At 42.7% G+C, this 20,756-nt stretch overlaps 3 protein-coding genes across 3 annotated transcripts; 2 read left to right on the forward strand and 1 right to left on the reverse strand.

Annotated features, from left to right (window-relative positions):
• The first annotated feature begins 2,606 nt into the window (after window positions 1-2,606).
• LOC115666657 (cell number regulator 2-like) lies at window positions 2,607-4,567 on the forward strand. Its single transcript, XM_030588348.2, has 5 exons — window positions 2,607-2,711; window positions 2,757-2,799; window positions 2,974-3,045; window positions 3,141-3,353; window positions 4,485-4,567. The coding sequence occupies exons 1-5, from the start codon at window positions 2,607-2,609 to the stop codon at window positions 4,565-4,567; spliced, it is 516 nt and encodes a 171-aa protein (XP_030444208.2).
• A 2,076-nt stretch (window positions 4,568-6,643) lies between these two features.
• LOC130139606 (cytochrome P450 CYP736A12-like) lies at window positions 6,644-7,745 on the reverse strand. Its single transcript, XM_056316922.1, has one exon. The coding sequence runs from the start codon at window positions 7,639-7,641 to the stop codon at window positions 6,838-6,840; it is 804 nt and encodes a 267-aa protein (XP_056172897.1). The 5' UTR covers window positions 7,642-7,745; the 3' UTR covers window positions 6,644-6,837.
• Window positions 7,746-13,169: 5,424 nt separating this feature from the next.
• LOC115687691 (G-type lectin S-receptor-like serine/threonine-protein kinase At4g27290) lies at window positions 13,170-17,785 on the forward strand. The gene is made up of 6 exons (XM_056316918.1): window positions 13,170-15,492; window positions 15,733-15,858; window positions 15,967-16,091; window positions 16,160-16,370; window positions 16,535-16,772; window positions 16,878-17,785. The coding sequence occupies exons 1-6, from the start codon at window positions 14,187-14,189 to the stop codon at window positions 17,155-17,157; spliced, it is 2,286 nt and encodes a 761-aa protein (XP_056172893.1). The 5' UTR covers window positions 13,170-14,186; the 3' UTR covers window positions 17,158-17,785.
• Window positions 17,786-20,756: the final 2,971 nt, after the last annotated feature.

The raw sequence follows: 20,756 nt of genomic DNA on the forward strand, positions 1-20,756 counted from the left end.
ATAACATACATAGTTATAATAAATATTTAAAACACACGAACCTTCAATTCAGTAATGCAAAGAAATGTTCTGCGTGCTCTGGTGAAACTGAATACAGCAAGAGAACAAAATAAAGAACACATAAAAGCTGAGAGCAATCTAACCCCGTTCAAAAAAAAAATGCAGTCTTTGTTGCACATCCTTGCTTATGATCTATATCTGGGAAAAGTGCCAAAAAAGTCCTAAACCTTTTGCATTAATGCCCATTTAGTCCTAAACCTTTTTTTGGTACCAATTCAGTCCTAAACCTTTTGTATTGGTGCCAATTTAGTCCTAAACCTTTTTTTGGTGCCAATTAAGTCATAAACCTTTTAAATTGATGCCAATTCAGTCCTAAACCTTTTGTTTTTGTGCCAATTTAGTCATTCCGGTCAATTTTGACCGGAATTTGCCAACGTGGACGCCTCCGGCCGGCGGCCGGTCATCGGCGCCGACGTGGCGCTGACGTGGACAACTAAAATAATATTTTAATATATTTTTTGAAAATTTTTTTTTCCTTTTTTTTTCCACTTTTTTTTTTGTCCCCCCTCCTTCCTCTGGCCGGTCGCCGGTCCGACAACCGGCCAGAGGCCGGCGAGCTTGACCTCGCCGGCCACTGGCGAGGGCGGTGGCCTCGCCCAGCGACCTCACCGGAGGCCGCGGTGAGGGCAAGCCTCGCCATGGTAGGGCGAGGCCCGACCTCGCCGGATCTGGCGAGGTCGAGCCTTGCCCAGCAACCTCGCCGGAGGCCGCGGCGAGGGCGAGCCTCGCTATGGTCGGGCGAGGCCCGACCTCACTGGATTTGGCGAGGTCAAGCCTCACCCAGCGAGCTCGCCAGATCCGGCGAGGTCGGGCCTCGCCCGACCATGGTGAGGCTCGCCCTCGCCGCGGCCTCCGGTGAGGGCTCGAGCCTCGCCTTGGTCGGGCGAGGCCCGACCTCGCCGGATCTGGCGAGGTCGGGCCTCGCCCGACCATGGCGAGGCTCGAGCCCTCGCCGGAGGCCGCGGCAAGGCCTGACCTCGTCGGATCTGGCGAGGTCGAGCCTCGCCCGACCAAGGCGAGGCTTGAGCCCTCGCTAGTGGCCGGCGAGGTCGAGCTCGCCGGCCTCTGGCCTCTGGGTCCGGCGACCGACCAGAGGAAGGAGGCGAGACCAAAAAAAAAGTGGAAAAAAAAAAGAAAAATTCAAAAAATATTAAAATATTATTAAAGTTGTCCACGTCGGCGCCGGTAACCGGCCGCCGGCCGGCAGGCGTCCACGTCGGCAAATTCCGGTCAAAATTGACCGGAATGACTAAATTGGCACAAAAACAAAAGGTTTAGGACTGAATTGGCACCAATTTAAAAGGTTTAGGACTTAATTGGCAACAAAAAAAGGTTTATGACTAAATTGACACCAATGCAAACGGTTTAGGACTGAATTGACATCAAAAAAAGGTTTAGGACTAAATTGACACTAATGCAAAAGGTTCAGGACCTTTTTGGCATTTTTCCCAAAGTTGAATCATCAAAGACAGGATCCTCTCGGTTTGCTCACTTTGGATATGAGATTGTCCATGTACGTGCCTCTTTCTTGTCGACTTAGCCAAACGGCGAAGGTACTTTATGGAGTTGTTTATGTATACATCGAGTGTCGATATATGAAGATGCATATCCAATTCATTCAAGAGGCATTTTCTCCCCGAAGCCCACTTCACCTTCCGATGTAAAAAAATTGGCATGTGATTGACATGATTGACATAATCAATTACAGCACATGAATCGTACGAGAAAACAATACAACATCAATTGAAATCGAAGGGGCCTTGCGAAAATCATGACCGTGAGAATTGATCACGTCTTTGACATTGACTCTTGTATTATTAATTGGTGACAAGAAGGAAAACCATCTTTGGTACTATGGGTGGAAACATAAACAACACAGAAATGTGTAGTTGATGATTATTTGACGAAATAAAATGAGCAAATGGCCATTCAAATGTAATCTGACCTTCTTTTCTTTTTTTTAAAAACGGCAATGATATGTAATATCATAATCATTCATCATACTAACTTTAGCTGTAGAAGAAACCAAGCTGCTACGCAAGCTTGTATTGCTTTTATTTCTTTGTTTTGAATATGTGCGATAGAGAGAGAGAGAGAGAGAGAGTTGACGTACACCATTGTAACATTCATCCAGTGGAAGACAAGACCTCGATTATTATATTTCTTTTTCAAATTGATTGAGCTATATTTAAACTCAGTTCGATGGAAAATTTCCACATTGACATAGTCAAAATGATAAAAAATGATAATAAAAAAAAGAATCTTGCAAGTAATACTTCACCGAGTAATCAGACCTTCATTAGTCACGAAGAAGTTGATTAGTAAATATTCTATTCATGGTCAACATGTATTGTTGAGCATTCTCAAGTTTTAAAATTCCCACTTGATTCATGTACAAAGGGGAGAAAGATTAAGTAAAGAAAAAAGAAAGGTTGTGTGAATATTTGTATATATTGCAGCATCCGGGTGTTTGTGGCAATACTTGACGTAGCTCCATAGTTTTTGCCTTCTCTCATTCTTTCGCCGAGGCGATTTTTAGCTCCAAAATGGCTCCGCGAAACTCCGGAGGAGACTCAAAAGTGCCTCCACCTCCGGTCGCCGCGCCACCTTCCGTGGCGTTCCCTCCGGAAGCAAGCGCTCCCCCGGCATACGTAGGAACACTCGTTCACAGCGTTCCCGATTCCAACAAGGGAGAGTGGACCACCAGTCTTTGTGGTTGTTTCGACAATCCATCGAATTGTAAGTCTTTTTCTCCAAAGACAAATTCCATAGGACTCGATCTTTCTTTTGTCAATCGTGTGATGACTGATGAGTTATATCACGTCAATGATTTTCTTTGTTGGAGATATACATAATATAAATTTTTCATATCTCTAACGTATTGATCATCTTCCTTTTTTGTTTCCAACGAAGGCTTGATCACCTGTTTTTGCCCGTGCGTCACATTCGGCCAGAATGCGGAGATTATAGACAAAGGAAGCACCTGTAAGTGAAAAACCTCAACAAAACCTCGTGAAAAACTATGATTAAGGTTCGATTTTCTCTTGCTAGCAATTTGACTTTTGCTAATGAACTGGCAGCTTGTGCGTTTGCCGGGGCTCTGTGCTGCCTGATGTTCCACTTCTTTTGTTGTTCATACTGCTACACATGCACTTACCGGACCAAGCTCCGCAAACTCTACTCGATCCCCGGCAGCCAGTGCGGAGATTGTTGCTTACACCATTGGTGCGGGCCATGCGCTCTTTCTCAAGAGTATCGGGAGCTCCAGAACCGCGGGTTCAATCCCTCGATCGGTAAGCTCATTATCCGATATGTTCTTTGTCCTAGTAATTCATCGTTCCTAACTTCCTATCAGCACTCAGAAAGAACAAAAAAGAACATTGACACTAGATTGAACTCATCTGATTGGTATTGCTTAGAAGTAAGATTGGATTTTTAAGTTATGATGGGATGCGGATGGGTAAGTTCTTTGTCTTTCTCTTTGTGATGATAGGTAATCTACTTAGTATTTAGAGTATGATGGGATTTATCAGTCATGATGGGATGCGGATGGGATGAGTTCTTTTGTTTTTTTCGTTGTGATGACAGATAATCTACTACTCAGTAGTTAGAGTATTGGCGAGGAGTGAATGGTTCGATTCCCGTAGTAGGTTAAACTCATTATACTCCGTCGCTATTGTTCATACTTGAATGGAAAATAGTGATATTGCTATTTTTTAATTTATAAAAAAATAAGGAACAAACTCTATAGTTTTTATCATGATAAGCTATCATTATTGATAAGTTATCAGAATAATGAGTCTTAGTAATTATAATTATAAAATAAGGCGGAACACTTGTTTATGAACAATGATAATATTGTCTCTTGAATTGCCAAATATTCCATATTCCTATCAAATCTATTTAAAAACTTAGAAGTCAACAAACAAAAGAAAAAGTAAATAGACCTAGTCCGATGAATCATGAATTTATCTAGTATCAATCCATTTGATGTTAAAAAGATCCGTCAGAGGAAGGTCAGCTAGAAATTTCTTGAAAAAATGAAATAAAATGTCCCATGTACAAACTCTCTTATGACAAGGTTATTTAAGATTGCCAGTTAACAAATAAACCCCTATCTTTTAGGGAGATTCGAGCGGGTCCATTTTGACTTTTGGTACCAATAGATTCTACTCAATTGCGATTGGAGACCAAGTAAGCACAAATGCTTCGAGATTCTAACATGCATTTTGGAAGCCCAAATTACATAGAATACCATATTATTGCTGAGTGTTAAATGCGAGACACTAAAATCTATTGCCTTTTTTATTTCATAAATTTTGTAGACCAATCCTAATACACCTTGCATTACTCGAACATACTCATGTATGTATATGATATGAATGTGACCGGTTACATATTTTCATATGCGACATGATGCGCAGGATGGGTCGCTAACGCCGAACGAAGGACTCGACAGGTTGGAGTCATGGTCCCTCCGTTAGTTCCCGGCAGCATGAATCGTTGATGTCTCTCTCAAGCCAACCTTCGCCAACAGTTCATCTATCTTCTTTCCAAATTCTAATCTTGCCCTCCCTTTCGAAAGCCTTAGCAAACCTAGCCGAGCCAGCCAAGCGATTGGGAGTATGTCGTGTGCCTTTTATTTTAGTTTCGGGGCTTTGTTTTAATTTCCAAAATTGGAATTGGGACTTTCGTACTCCATTGTAATATAAATACGCGATGCTATCTTAAGTTACATCACAACAATCTTGAAATTGAAGAGAATTTTCCTTACAACGGATTACAATATATATATTCGAGAATGCTAATATATTCATGTCACGGGTCACGGATCATGATGATAAATGCGTGGTCGAGCGGCATCTCAAATAATATAGACCATAAAGGTCATATAGATTGACAACCAAAAAGACCCATTATTGTCTAGCTTTTATTTTGCTCGATTATCCCATGATACAAACGACCAACGAGGGCAAACCGTTAAATGTCACCAAAAATAAAAAAGATTTGATAAGAATAATAACCCATCTTGAAAAGACTCATTTTTTCCTTCATGGGCGATATCTAAAACGTAATTATCATTGTGAATAAGAAGTTGAGCTCCCAAAACAGAACACCCGTCACTTGCACATTTGAAAGAGAGAACATTTGGGGGCAAAAACTCGTTCTAGCAAATCTCTGGTCAGCACAGCTTACCGGAGGCGGCGAGTCGATCGATCCGACCCCGGTGCTGCCACGACGACCGCGTCCTACAAGTCTTGATGGTTGACCTTTCTTCTGTATTTGACCACTAAACTAAGCTAAAACAAGAGCAAACCGTTGATTAGCTGGTGTTTTCAATTAATCATGCGAGGAAATGAATTTAAGCATTCATTTCCAATCCATCTGTAATAAGAATAAAAATGGGGAAATGCGCTATTCGGGGTTCACACACATTTCCAATCTATTTGAAAAAAAAAATTCCGGACCGACCCGACTCTATGGGTATATGTTGAACAAGTGTCGGGTTGGGTCGGGTATCATGAAGACCCAACCCATTGACACCCCTAGCGGAGGGACATGGCCTGCAGCGGTTCTCATTACGCTCTCTTTGTTTCTTTTTATTTATATATTTTCAGCTAATTACTTTTTTTTTTTTGGGGGCGGGGGCGGGGCGGGTTGAAACGGGTATGTTTTTAAAGGCTTTGATATGTTTAAATTTTCAAACAATCCATATCTTACTATTCCCATCTGATTTCGATAGAAAAGGAACTCGAGGATGATCCGCATAATTAAAACAAGAGCCATACAGCCAGTTGAATTTAATTGGTTAAAATTGAATCCCTCGGATCCGAACACATGACCCAAGTCCGAATAGGTTTTTGGAGTCTCGCCCTTCGATATTCACGCTGCTGTTCGCGAACCTCTCCAGGAGCAACTCCTCGACATTCTCGGCCCAAGCCTTGGTGTCTCTCCCAAGGGTGCACGGGTTCACGATGACCCGAGTCCTCTTCGCGATGTAATACCCGGCGACCTCGACGTCCTCCGTGGACTCGAGGGGGACCAGGAGCGAGCCTGGTGGCTACAGCCTGAAGCTCTCTTTCACCACCATGTCCAAATAATTCAGCTTCGGCAAATCCGGCTCCTCGACCGTCCAACCCAACCCGACCATGGCTTTCTGCTCTTGCTGAAGGTGCTTCATCGCGCGCGGGTTGCAGATCAACTCAGACAAGGCCTGCTCAATCATGATGGACAATGACTTGTATGACGTGGTGATCGTGTCGAGGGCTATGGCCTTGATGTTGATGCGACCCATTATGTGAACCGGCTCAACTTACAAGCTATTCATGGTATGGCCCACGATGAAGAGAAATGTGTTTATAAAATCGCCCTTGTATTTCCAGTGGTGTCTTCCTCGTGTTCTTTTTACCAACCTCTAACACCTTGTTCATGGTGTTGCTTTATCTTTATCATTCCATGGTTTTGATCGGTCAAATTCATCATCATTAGACAGCTTATTTCCAGCACTGGTACATACATTAAAAAAAAAGTACCATATAAAAATTGAATTAAGTTGCATAGACAGTAGAGGGAAAGAACTCAATTGTAAATCCCGTTTATATATAGAAAGGGGTAATGTTATGATGCACCTAAGTTGACTCTCTGAAGAGAGACAGATGCAGCCTAGAACGTTTGATGGGTCTATAGTACTATGTTGTTCAGATTAGCACAACAACAATTGTCAAAATAAATCTCAAACATCAATGCCCGGTAACATGTAACAAATCTTGCGAAACTTCAAACAAGCAGGCGATAACTTGGCCTCAGGATCAAGTGCTTTTCTCTCGGCATCGACAACCCGAAGTCCTCGCTCATGTCCAGCTCGTTCGGCGACGTCCCCTCCGGTAACTCCCAGTCGAAACAATGCACTAATTGGGCCAAAACAAGACGAGTATTAACAAGGCCCAAGTTCATCCCTGGGCAGCCTCTCCGACCTGACCCGAACGGTATGAGCTGGAAGTCTCGCCCTTTGATGTCCACGCCGCTGCTCGCGAACCTCTCCGGGAAGAACTCCTCTGCATTCTCAGCCCAAGCATTGGTGTCTCTCCCAAGGGCCCACGTGTTCACGATGACCCTAGTCCTATTTGCGATGTAATACCCACCGATCTTGACGTCCCCCATGGACTCGTGCGGGATCAGGAGTGGGCCCGGCGAATATAGCCTCGGCGAATATAGCCTGAAGCTCTCTTTCACCACCATGTCCAAATAATTCAGCTTTGGCAAATCCGACTCCTCAATGGTCCGGCCCAACCCAACAACAGCTTCAAGCTCTTTTTTTAGGTGTTTCATCACGCGCGGGTTGCGGATTAGCTCGGAGAAGGCCCACTCAATCGCAGTGGACGAGGACTCGTACGATGCGGCGATCATGTCAAGGGCTATGGCCTTGATGTTGGTCCGACCCATTATGTGAACCTGCTCGTCTTGCGAGCTATTTATGGGATGGCCCATGCCGGCGAGCAATGTGTCTATAAAGTCACCCTTATATTTTCCGGTTGCATCTTCCTCGTGTTCTCTGATGATGTCCTCTAACAGCTTATCCATGGCTCGATTAACAGCTTTTGCACGCCGAGTGATTCCCTAGTAAGGCAAAAAGTAAATCGATTCGAGAAAAGATGTACTAGAAGTTCCAAATTTTTGTATCTACAAAGTTCGGGAAAAGTGCCAAAAAAGTCCTAAACCTTTTGTATTAGTGCCAATTTAGTCCTAAACCTTTTTTTGGTGTCAATTTAGTCCTAAACCTTTTGCATTGGTGCCAATTTAGTCCTAAACCTTTTTTTGGTGCCAATTAAGTCCTAAACCTTTTAAATTGGTGCCAATTCAGTCCTAAACCTTTTTATTTTTGTGCCAATTTAGTCCTTCCGGTCAATTTTGACCGGAATTTGTCGATGTGGACCCCTACCGGCCGGCGGCTGGTCACCGGCGCCAACGTGGACAACTTTAATAATATTTTAATATTTTTTTGAATTTTTTTTTTTCCTTTTTTTTCCACTTTTTTTTTTTTGGTTCTCTCCCTCCTTCCTCTGGCCGGTCGCCGGTCTGGCGATCGGTCAGAGGCCAGAGGCCGGCGAGCTCGGCCTCGCCGGCCACCGTGAGGGTGAGCCTCGCCTTGGTCGGGCGAGGCTCGCCCTCGCCGGAGGCCGCGTGAGGGCGAGCCTCGCCATGGTCGGGCGAGGTCAAGCCTCGCCCGACCAAGGCAAGGCTCGAGCCCTCGTCGGAGGCCACGGCGAGGGCGAGCCTCGCCGTGGTCGGGCTAGGCCCGACCTCGCAGATCCGCGAGGTCGGGCCTAGCCCGACCAAGGCAAGGCTCGAGCCCTCGCCGCGGCCTCCGGCGAGGGCTCGAGCCTCGCCCGACCAAGGCGAGGCTCGCCCTCGCCAATGGCCGGCCAGGTCGAGCTCGCCGGCCTCTGGCCTCTGGCTGGTCGCCAGACCGGCGACTGGCCAGAGGAAGGAGGGAGAGACAAAAAAAAAGTAGGAAAAAAAAGAAAAAAAAGGAAAAAAAATTAAAAATTCAAAAAAATATTAAAATATTATTAAAGTTGTCCATGTCGGCGCCACGTCGACGCCGGTGACCAGCCGCCGGCCGGCAGGCGTCCACATCGGCAAATTCCGATCAAAATTAACCGGAAAGACTAAATTGGCACAAAAACAAAAGGTTTAGGACTGAATTGACACCAATTTAAAAAGTTTAGGACTTAATTGGTACCAAAAAAAGGTTTAGGACTAAATTGGCACCAATGCAAAAGGTTTAGGACTGAATTGGCACAAAAAAAAGGTTTAGGACTAAATTGGCACTAATGCAAAATATTTAGGACTTTTTTGGCACTTTTCCCATCTATATCTGGCAAAATGTTGCTTTGTTCCTGGTCTTTTAGTACTCAAATTTTGTAATATTTGAATTGTGCTCTAGGGTTAATATTGGAAGAGAACAAAAGTGAAACAATTGACTTTTCTGGTTTACTTGACGTGCAGATGCATCAACGATGAGTATTTATTGCTTTTAGGCATGGTTGCTATGGAGTGAAGGCAGTGCATTGGAGCTCATTGACGAATCTTTATGCGATGATTCCATGAAATCATGAGCAGAGAGATGCACTCAGGTGGGGTTGTCGTGTGTCCAAAAGAGATTCCTTAATATAGGCCGACAATGCCTGGTCTTGTTTCCATGTTAGCAAATGAAGGAGCAATCTTGCCAAGGTCTAAAGAGCCCGGTTTCTTCATGGAGAGAAAAGTACAGGAAACTCAGGTGCATTTCCGGTGAGGGAAAGACCGGAGACACGTAATCTTGCGACGATTACAATGCCGGAGGGCTGATAGACATGCTGCGGTGGATGGTTTTTGCAGAATTTAGATTGACGAAAGTCACAGAGGATGGTCTCCATCACTATCACAAACCAATTTTTGTCGGTGGAAGATCCAACGGCTTAAACATCAACTGTTGTTTCTCGGGTTCTAAATTCATCGAACATAAAGCGCGGGCAGCAAAAAAAAAAGTGAAATTTTGACACACAAGGGCAACCCGCACCAGATAGGTTTTAGGATGAACAAACTGTCATTTCTCTTGTTTGTAGGCAGTGTAGATGGACATGCTCGTGGATATTGATATGTTGTTCTCACACATATGGTGGAGTTACTTGCATCATCTAAGCAATCATGTTCGTTTACTTCGTTGACATCGTAAATCATATGTCTTTCAACTGTAAATTTAGAGATGCATGCTCGACTCAATCATATTCCGTCACGATGACATATGGTGTCGCCACTGCATAATATACATTCTCAATACGAACAAAGAGTACAGAGCACAATACGATCTCCTTGAAACTTTACTGTTTCCAAACTTTCTTCTTGACCTACTGTTTCTTAACAACTTGAGCAGTTCAGAGAGCAAAATCCAATAAGGCAAAACTGAACCCAACTTGTACACAACGCTGTCCTAGATACGTGCTTTATTCCTTGCTAGAAGGGAAGTGTTAAATAGATGACATCAGGACAGGAGTAGAAGTAGAGAAGAGAAGTTGACAGCCCTAGTGCGGTATAAATATCGACCGTTGACTGCTTAATGTCGAGCAATATTAACAAAGAGGCTGGTCGAATGTTCGACCGTTAACTGATCATTGTCAACTGCCATCCGATCGATTGCAGGTTGCGCAAGAGGCCAGTATATTTTCCCATTCGCCCATTAGGTTTGAATGCATTGCCCTGTTGATGTTATCCCCCCTGCACAAAGAGGTGACTTCAAAATAACCATCTGTGTGAAGCTATGTTGTTTGCATTTTTGAGAAAATTTTAACTATTTCTCTTTTATATTTTGCGGATGTCGATGAGATGGTTCTATTATTTTTAACTATTCAATCAATGCATATATCGCACGGGTATCATATCAGTTTTATAGATAAATGTGATAAACATTAGGGCTAATACCATCAAAAGCCCTAAATGGATACACTCGTGTCGTATTTCCCCAAAATTAATTTCTATGTCATAAAAAATCTCAAACACATACACTCCTGCCACATGGTATGCTCGTGCAACATCTATCCCCAAATTAATTTTCGTGTCACAGAAAATTTCAAACCAGTTTATCCGTGCCACATTTACTCTAGTTTGGTATTTTTTTTTATGACGCGAAAATTAATTTGGGATAAATGCGGCATATTATACCAGTTTGAGATTTTTTTTATGAAGATGTGGTACATTTATATCAATTTGTAGTTTTTTATGATATTGACCCTAAAATAATCAATGACATGGCAATCAGATCATGAAATGTGCTTTTTTGCTTTTCATTCCAATAGGACATAACACGATCACCAACCACTTTATGATGTCGTCATACTCGTTTCTGGATCATCACTTTTATTTCGGAAAATAATATAAACAGTCCATGAATTTTGACTCAATGTGTAATGTGATTCCTAAATTTTTAATTTATTCAATGTAATTTTTGAACTTGGACTATATTGAATATTTTCATATAGTTCATGGACTAAATTTAATATGTACCAAAAGTTTAGGTATCACATTGAATAAATTAAAAGTTCAAGAATCACATTACATATTGAGCTAAAGTTCATGGACTATTTGTATCATTGTCCATTTTATGTCCCGAGAAAGTTTTGAACGGGATATTGTTGCTGTGAATTTACAACATGTCGCGCAATAACACAAGCTTTGTCGAGAAAAAAGCGGAGAGGCGAGTACGGGGATTTGACTTTCTTGCACGACAGAGACAGAGAGACCATGTCTCCTGGAAAATGAACTTCGAAACTTCATCGGAGACGGAACTTCCGCAGCCCATTTTTCTCTGTATACGTTCCATCCTTGAAAAAACAAGATGTCATTTTTAAGAGAGAAATTGCTTCTTTCACTTCCGAGGTCGTCATCTTCGATGACCTTTGATTTGACTCCACCGTGAATTGGCCGTTCATCCCCTCGACCGCAGCCTGAAGGCTCCAGAATCTCGCTCTTGTATGTTTCGGATGAGTAGTAAGGACGCCATGCTTAAAGTAGCTAACTGAGCTGAAAAGAGGCATTTATGGGGGCGATCACGGGAAAAATTGATGGAAGGCTTAATGGCTATGGAAAAGTTTCCATTTTGACTCTGTTATTGTTGCTGCCATCTTTGTGTCATTGTTGGGGTTGTCGTACATTGAGTTCAGGCCAGTGTATGGAAGATGGAGAGATATTGGTCTCTTCAGGCCAAGGCTTCGAGCTTGGCTTCTTCTCTCCTGGCAACTCCGAGGACAGGCACTTGGGGATATTGTACAAATTTGGTGGCAAAAGGACACCAGAAGTGCCACAACTTGTGTACGGAGATCATTTTGATGTCATAACTTTTTTTCGGATTACTTTGGTGCCAAGTCGGAGGAAAAAAGATCACTTTAGTGACTCCGGCTAAAATTTCGGCCAAAAAGCTGACCGGGCATTTATATTTTAAAAAAATGGTCTGACTTGTACACGTGGAAATTAGGTGGCTTTTTTTTTTAATTTTTAATTTTTTAGAAAACTCGCCGACCACTCCGCCCACCACCGCCGGCCCTTCCCAGCGGTGGTGGGTTGGCGGCAGCAGTGGCGAGGGAGCCCTCGCCGCTGCTGCAATGTTTTTGTTTTTTAAATATAATTTAAATTTTATTTTTCTAAAAAAGTACACGTTAGGGGATTAAACGGCGTCGTTTTTTGTTTTTAATGCTGACTGGACCTTTCCGGCGAGCCATGGACCTCTCCGGCGAGCCGTGTCAGCGCCACATCGGATTTCCGGCGTGCCACGTCAGTAATGACACTAAAATGATCTTTTTTCAACAAAGTTAGCATCAAAGTGATCCGAAAAAAAGTTATGGCACCAAAGTGATCTCCGTACACAAGTTGTGGCACTTTTGGTGTCATTTTGCCCAAATTTGGTCCTCAAACAGTTGGTTGGCTTGCCAACAGAGACAATCCACTCAGCGATTCAGATGGAGTTCTTGCATTTAGCAATGTGGGGAATATTTACTAGTATTTTAAGGGGTAGCATGAGCCTTTTGTGTTCCAGTTTCGCAGTAGACACGAAATTTTGATGTTGTCATGTCACCTGAGGAATAATGAACAAAATACCTTCCGGACCCTTTCTTCTGTGACATTATTTGAAGACAGGAGGCAATCTGATGGCATTCATATTAAATTGGAAGTTTCGATGCCCACCCATGCATAGGCAACTTGGTTGTTTTGTGATTCAAACATTAGTGGGGACTTTCTAGTAATAACTGCAGGTCTAATGAAGCTGGCACCTTCATCTAATATCTATGATACCTGTATCTCTCTGACTTCTATGACAGTAAGACAATAAGCATATGCATTCGCACCTCGGCATCCTCAGTTGTACAGTGCCACCTTTGCAGAGTAGCTGTTAACGCCATTGAAATGTGGGTGAACCATCCCTATCTTCGAAAGACCAATGCGCTGAAGAGTAGAGATCAGCAGATCGTAGTGGGTTAGTCATATGATGGTTTTATTTATTAGTCATATCTTCTACTTATTAGTCATCCATAGACTCGTAAATATGATGGTTTTTCAATCCACTACAGCATGTCTGACTAAGAGTCAACATTGGCGTCTTGATCTTTCCAATAGAGATAACTGTTACATTACTGTACACAGCACATATGCTAAGTGGAACAAGAAATGATAATTGATGTCAAACAGCATTGGTTTTTGTAATTCACACTAATTCATGTTACACACAAAATTTGTGGATAGTGCAAGACCTTACGCAGCTATCAAAGTTTGTTCACTTTCACCACACACAACACTTGGAGCAAACTACGTAATGCAAACAAGCATTCTCAACTCTTTATTCTCACCTTCTCTCTCATTTATCAACGAGCCAACTCTTTCTCCTTCTCTCTTATTCCAAAGCACCTTGGCTATCTAAGGCTCACTCTCAATGGCTCACCAAATGATCTTATTTATGGCTTAGAAACTACTATTTCAAAAGTGGCTCTTCCTGCTCAAACTTCTGCTCCTTGAAGAACATATGCTAGCCAAATTTGTTCAAGGGAAATTAAAGACTTCTTCCTCTTTTCTTGCATCTCGCGCTTGTGTCCATAGGAGTTGGCAGGTTCACCATTTTGGTCATCAAGCATTAGTGTTGTGGTTGGGAGTGTCGGGGTGAAGAAAATGTGAGTGGAAAGAATATGAAATATCAAAAGTTCCCTGCATCCTCTCTCACAAAAATTTTAAATTCTTCTCCATTTTCTACCCAAAATTTCATCACTTCCATTTTCCTTCATCTCCCAAACAGAGCCTAAATATTCCTTCTAGAAGATGTTGAACTGCAAATATGGGCTAGTTCAACACCATCAATAGTCCTGCTTGGGGAAGATTGGTTAGTCGTCGCCCTGTCTCAGTTGTGAAGAAAGAGATATGACTTTCTTGCATTGCGTGAATAGCCATTGCGTGTCTTCTGATCAACCTTTCTCGACCAAGTGTACATATCCCACTGGGAGTTGCTGGTTTGCAGAACATTCTGTAAGGTAGAATTCAGCTAGATATTCATGGTAAGCATCTTTTGATTGTTAAAACTGGCAGTGACGAGGAGGATCAAAGGAAAAATGGCGGATGGCTTTATGGAAATTGGAAAGCTTTCATTTTCCCCTCTTTTTCACTCTCTTTTTGTAATCTTTATGTCGGTGCTGAAATTGTCGATTGCAACTGATTCCTTAAGTTCAGGTCAGTCTATTAAAGATGGAGAGACATTGGTATCTTCAGGCCAAAGCTTTGAGCTTGGCTTCTTCTCTCCAGAAAAATCCAAGAATAGGTACTTGGGGATATGGTACAAATTTAGTCCTGAAACAGTCGTTTGGGTCGCCAACGGGAACAACCCACTCGCTGATTTAAATGGTGTTCTCACATTTAGCGATGAGAGAAATCTAGTTGTTCTCAACCAGTCAAAGAGTGTCATCTGGTCTTCGAATTCATCCAGGGCTTTAAGAAACCCAGTTGCACAGCTGTCGGATTCTGGTAACCTTGTTGTTTCAGAGAATGCCAGTTCACATTCGGGTGAATACTCATGGCAGAGCTTTGACTATCCAACTGACACCCTTTTAGCTGGTATGCGAATGGGATGGAGCCTCAAAACCGGTTTCCAGTGGCATCTGACTTCTTGGAAAAGCATGGATGATCCTTCTTCTGGAGACTATACCTATGGAATAAATGTTAATGGGTTGCCCCAATTGGAAGTGCTCTACAAAGGTTTCACAAAAAAATATCGAGCTGGTCCACAGAATGGAGTCCATTTCCCAGGTACTCCGCAGTCTGAAATTACCCTATTTAAGCCCATGTTTGTTTACAATGAAACAGATGTGTATTTTGAGTTTGAATCTATAAGCGATGATGTCATCACCATAGTCAGATTGAACCAGTCTGGTCTTGTGCAATGTATTCTAAGGAAGAAAGAGAGCTCTACATGGGACGTTATGGTCTCAATGCCCCGTGAACCATGCGACATTTATGGGCAGTGTGGTGCTAATGGTGTCTGCACAATTGACAAAGATCCAAGATGCCAGTGCTTGCAGGGTTTCATGCCCAAGACCCTAGAAGAGTGGCAGATGCTTAACTCAACCAGTGGGTGTATAATGAAAGTTCAATTGAATTGCTCTCGCCAGGAGGGGTTTCTGAAACTTTCACAGCTGAAGTTGCCCGACCTGATAGACTTCCGGTTAAACAAGACTATGAGCCTTGAGGAGTGCAAGGTTGAGTGCCTAAAGAACTGTTCTTGCAGGGCTTATGCTAATTCAGATGTTAGAGGAGGAGGTAGTGGCTGTTTAATGTGGTTTGGGGATCTTATTGATATAAGAGAATCTCAACAAGTCAACTACGAGCAAAATCTCTACATAAGACTACCTGCATCTCAGTTAGGTAGATATAAACATGCTGATTCAGTTAGCAACTGCTTTTGACATTGCCATGATCATGCTTTTTTCTTTTTCCCCTTATTTTGCATCATGTACATAGTAAGTGCTAGGTCAATCCTGATCTGGTACCCGACTATTTTTTACTCATTTTGCAATCTTTTACTGCATTTTTTCTTACCTTCATCAGCTTATGAACAAAATATATTCCAAAATTAGTTGACGCACTTTTTCCTGGCTATTCTAGATTCAATCCACAGCCCCCTCAATAAGAAAAGACTGGTGACTGTCACAGTGGCTTCTGCAATTTCCGGATTGTTTGTAGTAGGTATAGCATTGGGCATAATGTGGAAAAGCAGAATGAAAGGAGGAGGTAGGCTTGTTCTTATCCAGTCCGCTTCATAAAGTGTAGATTTGCATTGTACGTTTTTAGATTCTGACCAACTATTATCAATTTAATTGACATTGTTCATCATTTTAGGCTTGCAAAGTGGAAAGGAAGACATTGACTTACCATCATTTGATTTTCCTGCCATTAGCGTTGCGACTGGACATTTCTCTCAGGCCAACACGATTGGAGTGGGTGGCTTTGGTACAGTCTATAAGGTAAATGGTCTATGGAGTTGCAAGCTTATAGCACAGGATAAGCTTATGAAACTAAAGGAAAAATGCAGGGCATTCTCTCCACGGGCCAAGAAATAGCAGTGAAAAGGCTGTCCAAAAGTTCAGGACAAGGTCTCGAAGAGTTCATGAATGAAGCACTCCTAATCGCCAGACTTCAGCACAGGAACCTTGTCGGACTTCTTGGCTATTGCATAGAGGGAGAAGAGAGAATGCTAGTATATGAGTATATGCCAAATAAAAGCTTGGATAATTTCATTTTTGGTTCGAATTCCTTGATCCTTATTCATTTTCTTTTCACTTGATCCCATCCCAATACTATCAGTCTGTCAATTTTGTCCGAAAGGACAGGCATCCAAATGCTAATCGATGTACTCATTTTCTTCAGAGGGTCAATCATAAAACTCATATGTTTTGAGTTTGTGCAGATGATGACAAAAGCTCCACCTTAGCATGGAAAAGTCGCTTTGACATAGTCATAGGAATTGCGAGAGGACTTCTCTATCTTCACCAAGATTCAAAACTACGAGTCATTCACAGAGACCTCAAAGCAAGCAATATATTGTTAGAAGTTGACCTGAATCCTAAAATTTCAGACTTCGGTCTCGCAAGAATCTTTGGGGGTGATGAAAGGGAGGCAAGAACTAGGAGAATTATCGGTACCTAGTAAGTTTCTCATCTCAACTGATGAGCACTCCTCCATCAACCTTGGATAGATGGTCTTTTTACCATAAACCTTGGAAAATTTGAGTCCTTATTTTCTAATTGCAGCGGCTATATGTCTCCAGAGTATGCTTTTGACGGAAAATTCTCAGTGAAATCCGATGTTTTTAGCTTTGGTGTACTTTTGTTAGAGATAGTAAGTAGCAGAAGGAATAGAGGATTCTGGCATCAAGATCATCACCAGAACCTTCTTGGGCACGGAAGTAGTGTATGGTTACATAAATTCACGTCTATTATGTACTGGCAGACATGTTTTCTAACAAGCTTTATAATGATACTGTCTAATGACATGAATGAATTTGTTCAAGGCATGGTTGCTTCGGAGTGAAGGCAGGGCCTTGGAACTTTTACATGAATCTCTATGCGAGTCCTTCATTGCATCCCAAGTAGAGAGATGCATTCATGTTGGTTTGTTATGCGTCCAAAAGTTTCCCGGAGATAGACCATCAATGTCTTCAGTCCTGTTCATGTTAGCGAATGAAGGGGCAATCTTGCCACAGCCTAAACAGCCCGGCTTCTTTATGGAGAGAAGTCCGTCGAGCACAGAGGCATCTTTGATAAAAGAAGAATCGTACACAAGGAATATCGTTACTATAACAATGCCGGATGGTCGATAAACTTTCCTTCGAGGAACTTCCCCGCAGCGTGGAATTTAAACCAGCTTTCTCGGTGCATAAAAAGGAAGATGGTCTCCAATCACCATGACTAAGCACTTCAATGTGTGAGAGGTATAGTGACATAGACTTTAATGTTGCTTCATCAGGTTCTCGAGTTTTAGATAGCATTTGCTGAAAAACAATCTGAAAAGTTAGTGGAAGCACTGTGATGTGTGTGGATATGAATCTATCGCCTGCTCGCATATGGAGGACTATTTAGCACGAGAAGAGGGCCAACAGGCTTCAAGACTCGAGAGTATTGAAGGACTTTCTCATTCGTAATGACATGGATAGTCTTTATAACGATATGCATTGTCAAATGATATAACAGCCCTTTTAGGTAACAACAAAAAAACCATCCCCACATTTGATCCTATTACCACTTACCTTCATGTACTTTTAAAAACACCAATTAATATCTCTGAGTTTTGTCATTGGAGACCATTTTACATCTTCATGTGTTGCCTTATTTACAATAGTGCAATCTCATTTCCAAAACTGCCACCACCCGGGTCCGAAATTTCTTAGCACACCCAAACCCCCAAAACCAAACTCAAAACATAACTACTGAACCTTAAGCTTAGTAGTCACTGCTGGTCGCCATTGCCCACCGTCGCCATGGCAGTGGTGGCGGCAGACGATGTGATGGGTGATGAAAGAGGTTAGGGTTTGTCGGTGACGGAGGCTTAAGATTTTGTGAGAGACTTGGGCTGCGCATGACAACTTGCCAAACAGTGTTTGATTCTGTTCTTTTGTTCCCAGAATCAGTTTGGAAACAGAAATGCGTTTGTTTAATTTTTTGATTCTGAGCACAATTTTGTCAAAAATTGTTCTCAGAATCAGTTTTGGAGCAGAATCAAGAATAAAAAAAAAGTAGCTTCTTGATTCTGGGAACAATTTTGAGAATCAATTTTTTTTTCTTCTTCCTTTTCTTGGTTTTTAATTTAGCTTCTAATGTCCGGCCCGAGGACCGCCCTCGCCGGATCTGACGAGAATAAAATATTTTAATAAAAAATATTTTACCGGTCATGGCCGGCTACCAGGCCATGGCCATAAAAAAGAAAAAAATATATTTTTAATAAAAAATATTATTAATAAAAAAAGTATTTTACCTGTCATTGTCGCGACCTCCCCGAACCGGCCCCCCGCCACCTAAGGTGGTTTGGCTAATGGATTACTAGGTTAAACCTAGCTCGAGCTCTCCCAAGCCCATACCAATTCGCGACTTGAGTTTAAGTTGTTAACATGCAAATCAATTTCATCTAGGAGTCGCCACTAATCAGTTTTTGGTGGGTCGACTAGACACCCAAGTAAAACACGGGAGAAATGCTTTGCTTCTACGAACCAGAGATTCAATGGGTACGGGGACTTGATTACACTAATTGACCAATTAGTACCCTTTCGGTACCTAACCTTATTCAATTACCGCCTAACATGTTTAAACTAATTAGGAGTCTCAAAATTCGATTCCTAACCAAGCTAAGGGAAGTAACCGTCAATACCTGAACCTAACATGCATGGTCAATCACGTTCGAAGTTAAATTAAACACGCAATTTAAAGTGCACAAACCAAACAACGTGCAATGAAACATGACTCTAATCACATAATAGGGCAAGAAAAACCAATTCCAAAGTCCAAATAATACTTTTGATTTTTTCGAAATTTTTTAAATTTTTTTTTTTAAAATACCTTTTTAAATATTAAAATAATAATATAATATTAAAATATTATAAAATCGGATCCGGATCGGATCTCCACATCCGACCCGGATCAGGACTGACACGGGCGCACCGGCCCGGGTCCGCCGCGAGGCGGGCGCGGCGAAGGCCCGCTTCGGAAAAAAAAAAAAAAAAAAAGAAACTACAACCCAAAAACAATTAATTAAAAGCACCCAGGCCCAACCCACTATAAATAAAAACCTAAATAACACTTCAGCCCAAATTGACCAAATCAGCCCATTCACGAAATGAACCAAGAAGAGCCCAGAGCCATCAAAACGCAATAAACCTAAAGTCAGCCCAAGCACAAAACCCTACCCGATTTCGATCCGTCCGCCCGATCCGGTTCTCTCTTACTCGCTCGGAACCCCATTTTCATTTCTTTTCTATTTTTTTTTTCACGTGGTCTTTCCTTCTTCCCCTTCTGAACACTTCTCTTTGACTTTTCTTCCCCTCTTTTCTTTTTTGGGTTTCTTTTTCTCTTTTCCATTTTGTCTTTTCTGGTCTTCATCTCCTTCTTCGTGTCTTTCCCAGAACTCCTTCCCTACGTGCCTTTTGCCCATGCACGTGATCTTCTTCCATGGCCCTTCACCGAGGAACTCTTCATGCCATCACCGTGACTTCACCAGGAGCGCCCCACCGCCGACCGTCGGCTTGGGCTGCCAGCGCCGCCGGCGGACGGTGGTCTTACGCCGCTGCCGTCGACCAACAGCCCGGCGACCGACTCCATCCACGGAAACGACACCGACGAACAAAAACTCCATTTTCCGGCCCTCAAACTCCCGACCCCAACAACAGACCTTACGGTTGAACAAACAAGCATAAACGCACACGAAATGGGGATAGAGGGTTAAAGGTCGTGGCCTCAACCGTGGGCATCGCTCCGGCAAAAAGGGGGTAGCCCCCCCGGCAACACTTCCAACCACGGCCGACTCACGCGAGTGCCATAAAACACATGAAAATCGCAAAAAAAGCTTGATATCAGTAACCATATTAAAACCAATCCAGCATATAACAAAGCTTTGGGGTGCCGGTTTTGCAAAAAACACAAATTTGGAGCTCTCTCGAGCATTTTGTCAAACAGGTGGTAGGCGGGGTCGAGAAGAGACTTAAGATTGGTCTTGAATGTGATTTTTGGCTCAAATGTGATGAGTAAAACTATAAACAACCTCACTACACCACAAATCCATTACAGTTTACAAAGAAACTCTAAAAATCAGCACGACCAGATTTTACATTGTAAGCTCATAAGGTTTCAGTGAGGTATTTTATCGAACATGTGGGAGACGACTGAGAAACGGAACTACAGGTTCGATTTTGAGAGAGCTCTGGGCTTTTTTTCAACATACAATGCTCAGAAAAGGTTCATGGAGTGTCGAACGAATGTTAGCCTCTGTCGACGGGGCCGAGCAATCACCGAACGGGACTCGGTGTGCCCGACACCCGAGAGGCAGGGGAGAGGAGCAGCCAAAACAGGGGAAAGCTATGGATACCCACCTGGTTCGTGACCGACCGAGATGAAGCGCGGCGACTGGAAGCTCGTCGGCACCGA

This window comes from Syzygium oleosum, unplaced genomic scaffold (assembly GCF_021117445.2).
Source record: "Syzygium oleosum isolate NSW1041296 unplaced genomic scaffold, Sole_v2.1 Sole_v2.13, whole genome shotgun sequence".
NCBI lineage: Eukaryota > Viridiplantae > Streptophyta > Magnoliopsida > Myrtales > Myrtaceae > Syzygium > Syzygium oleosum.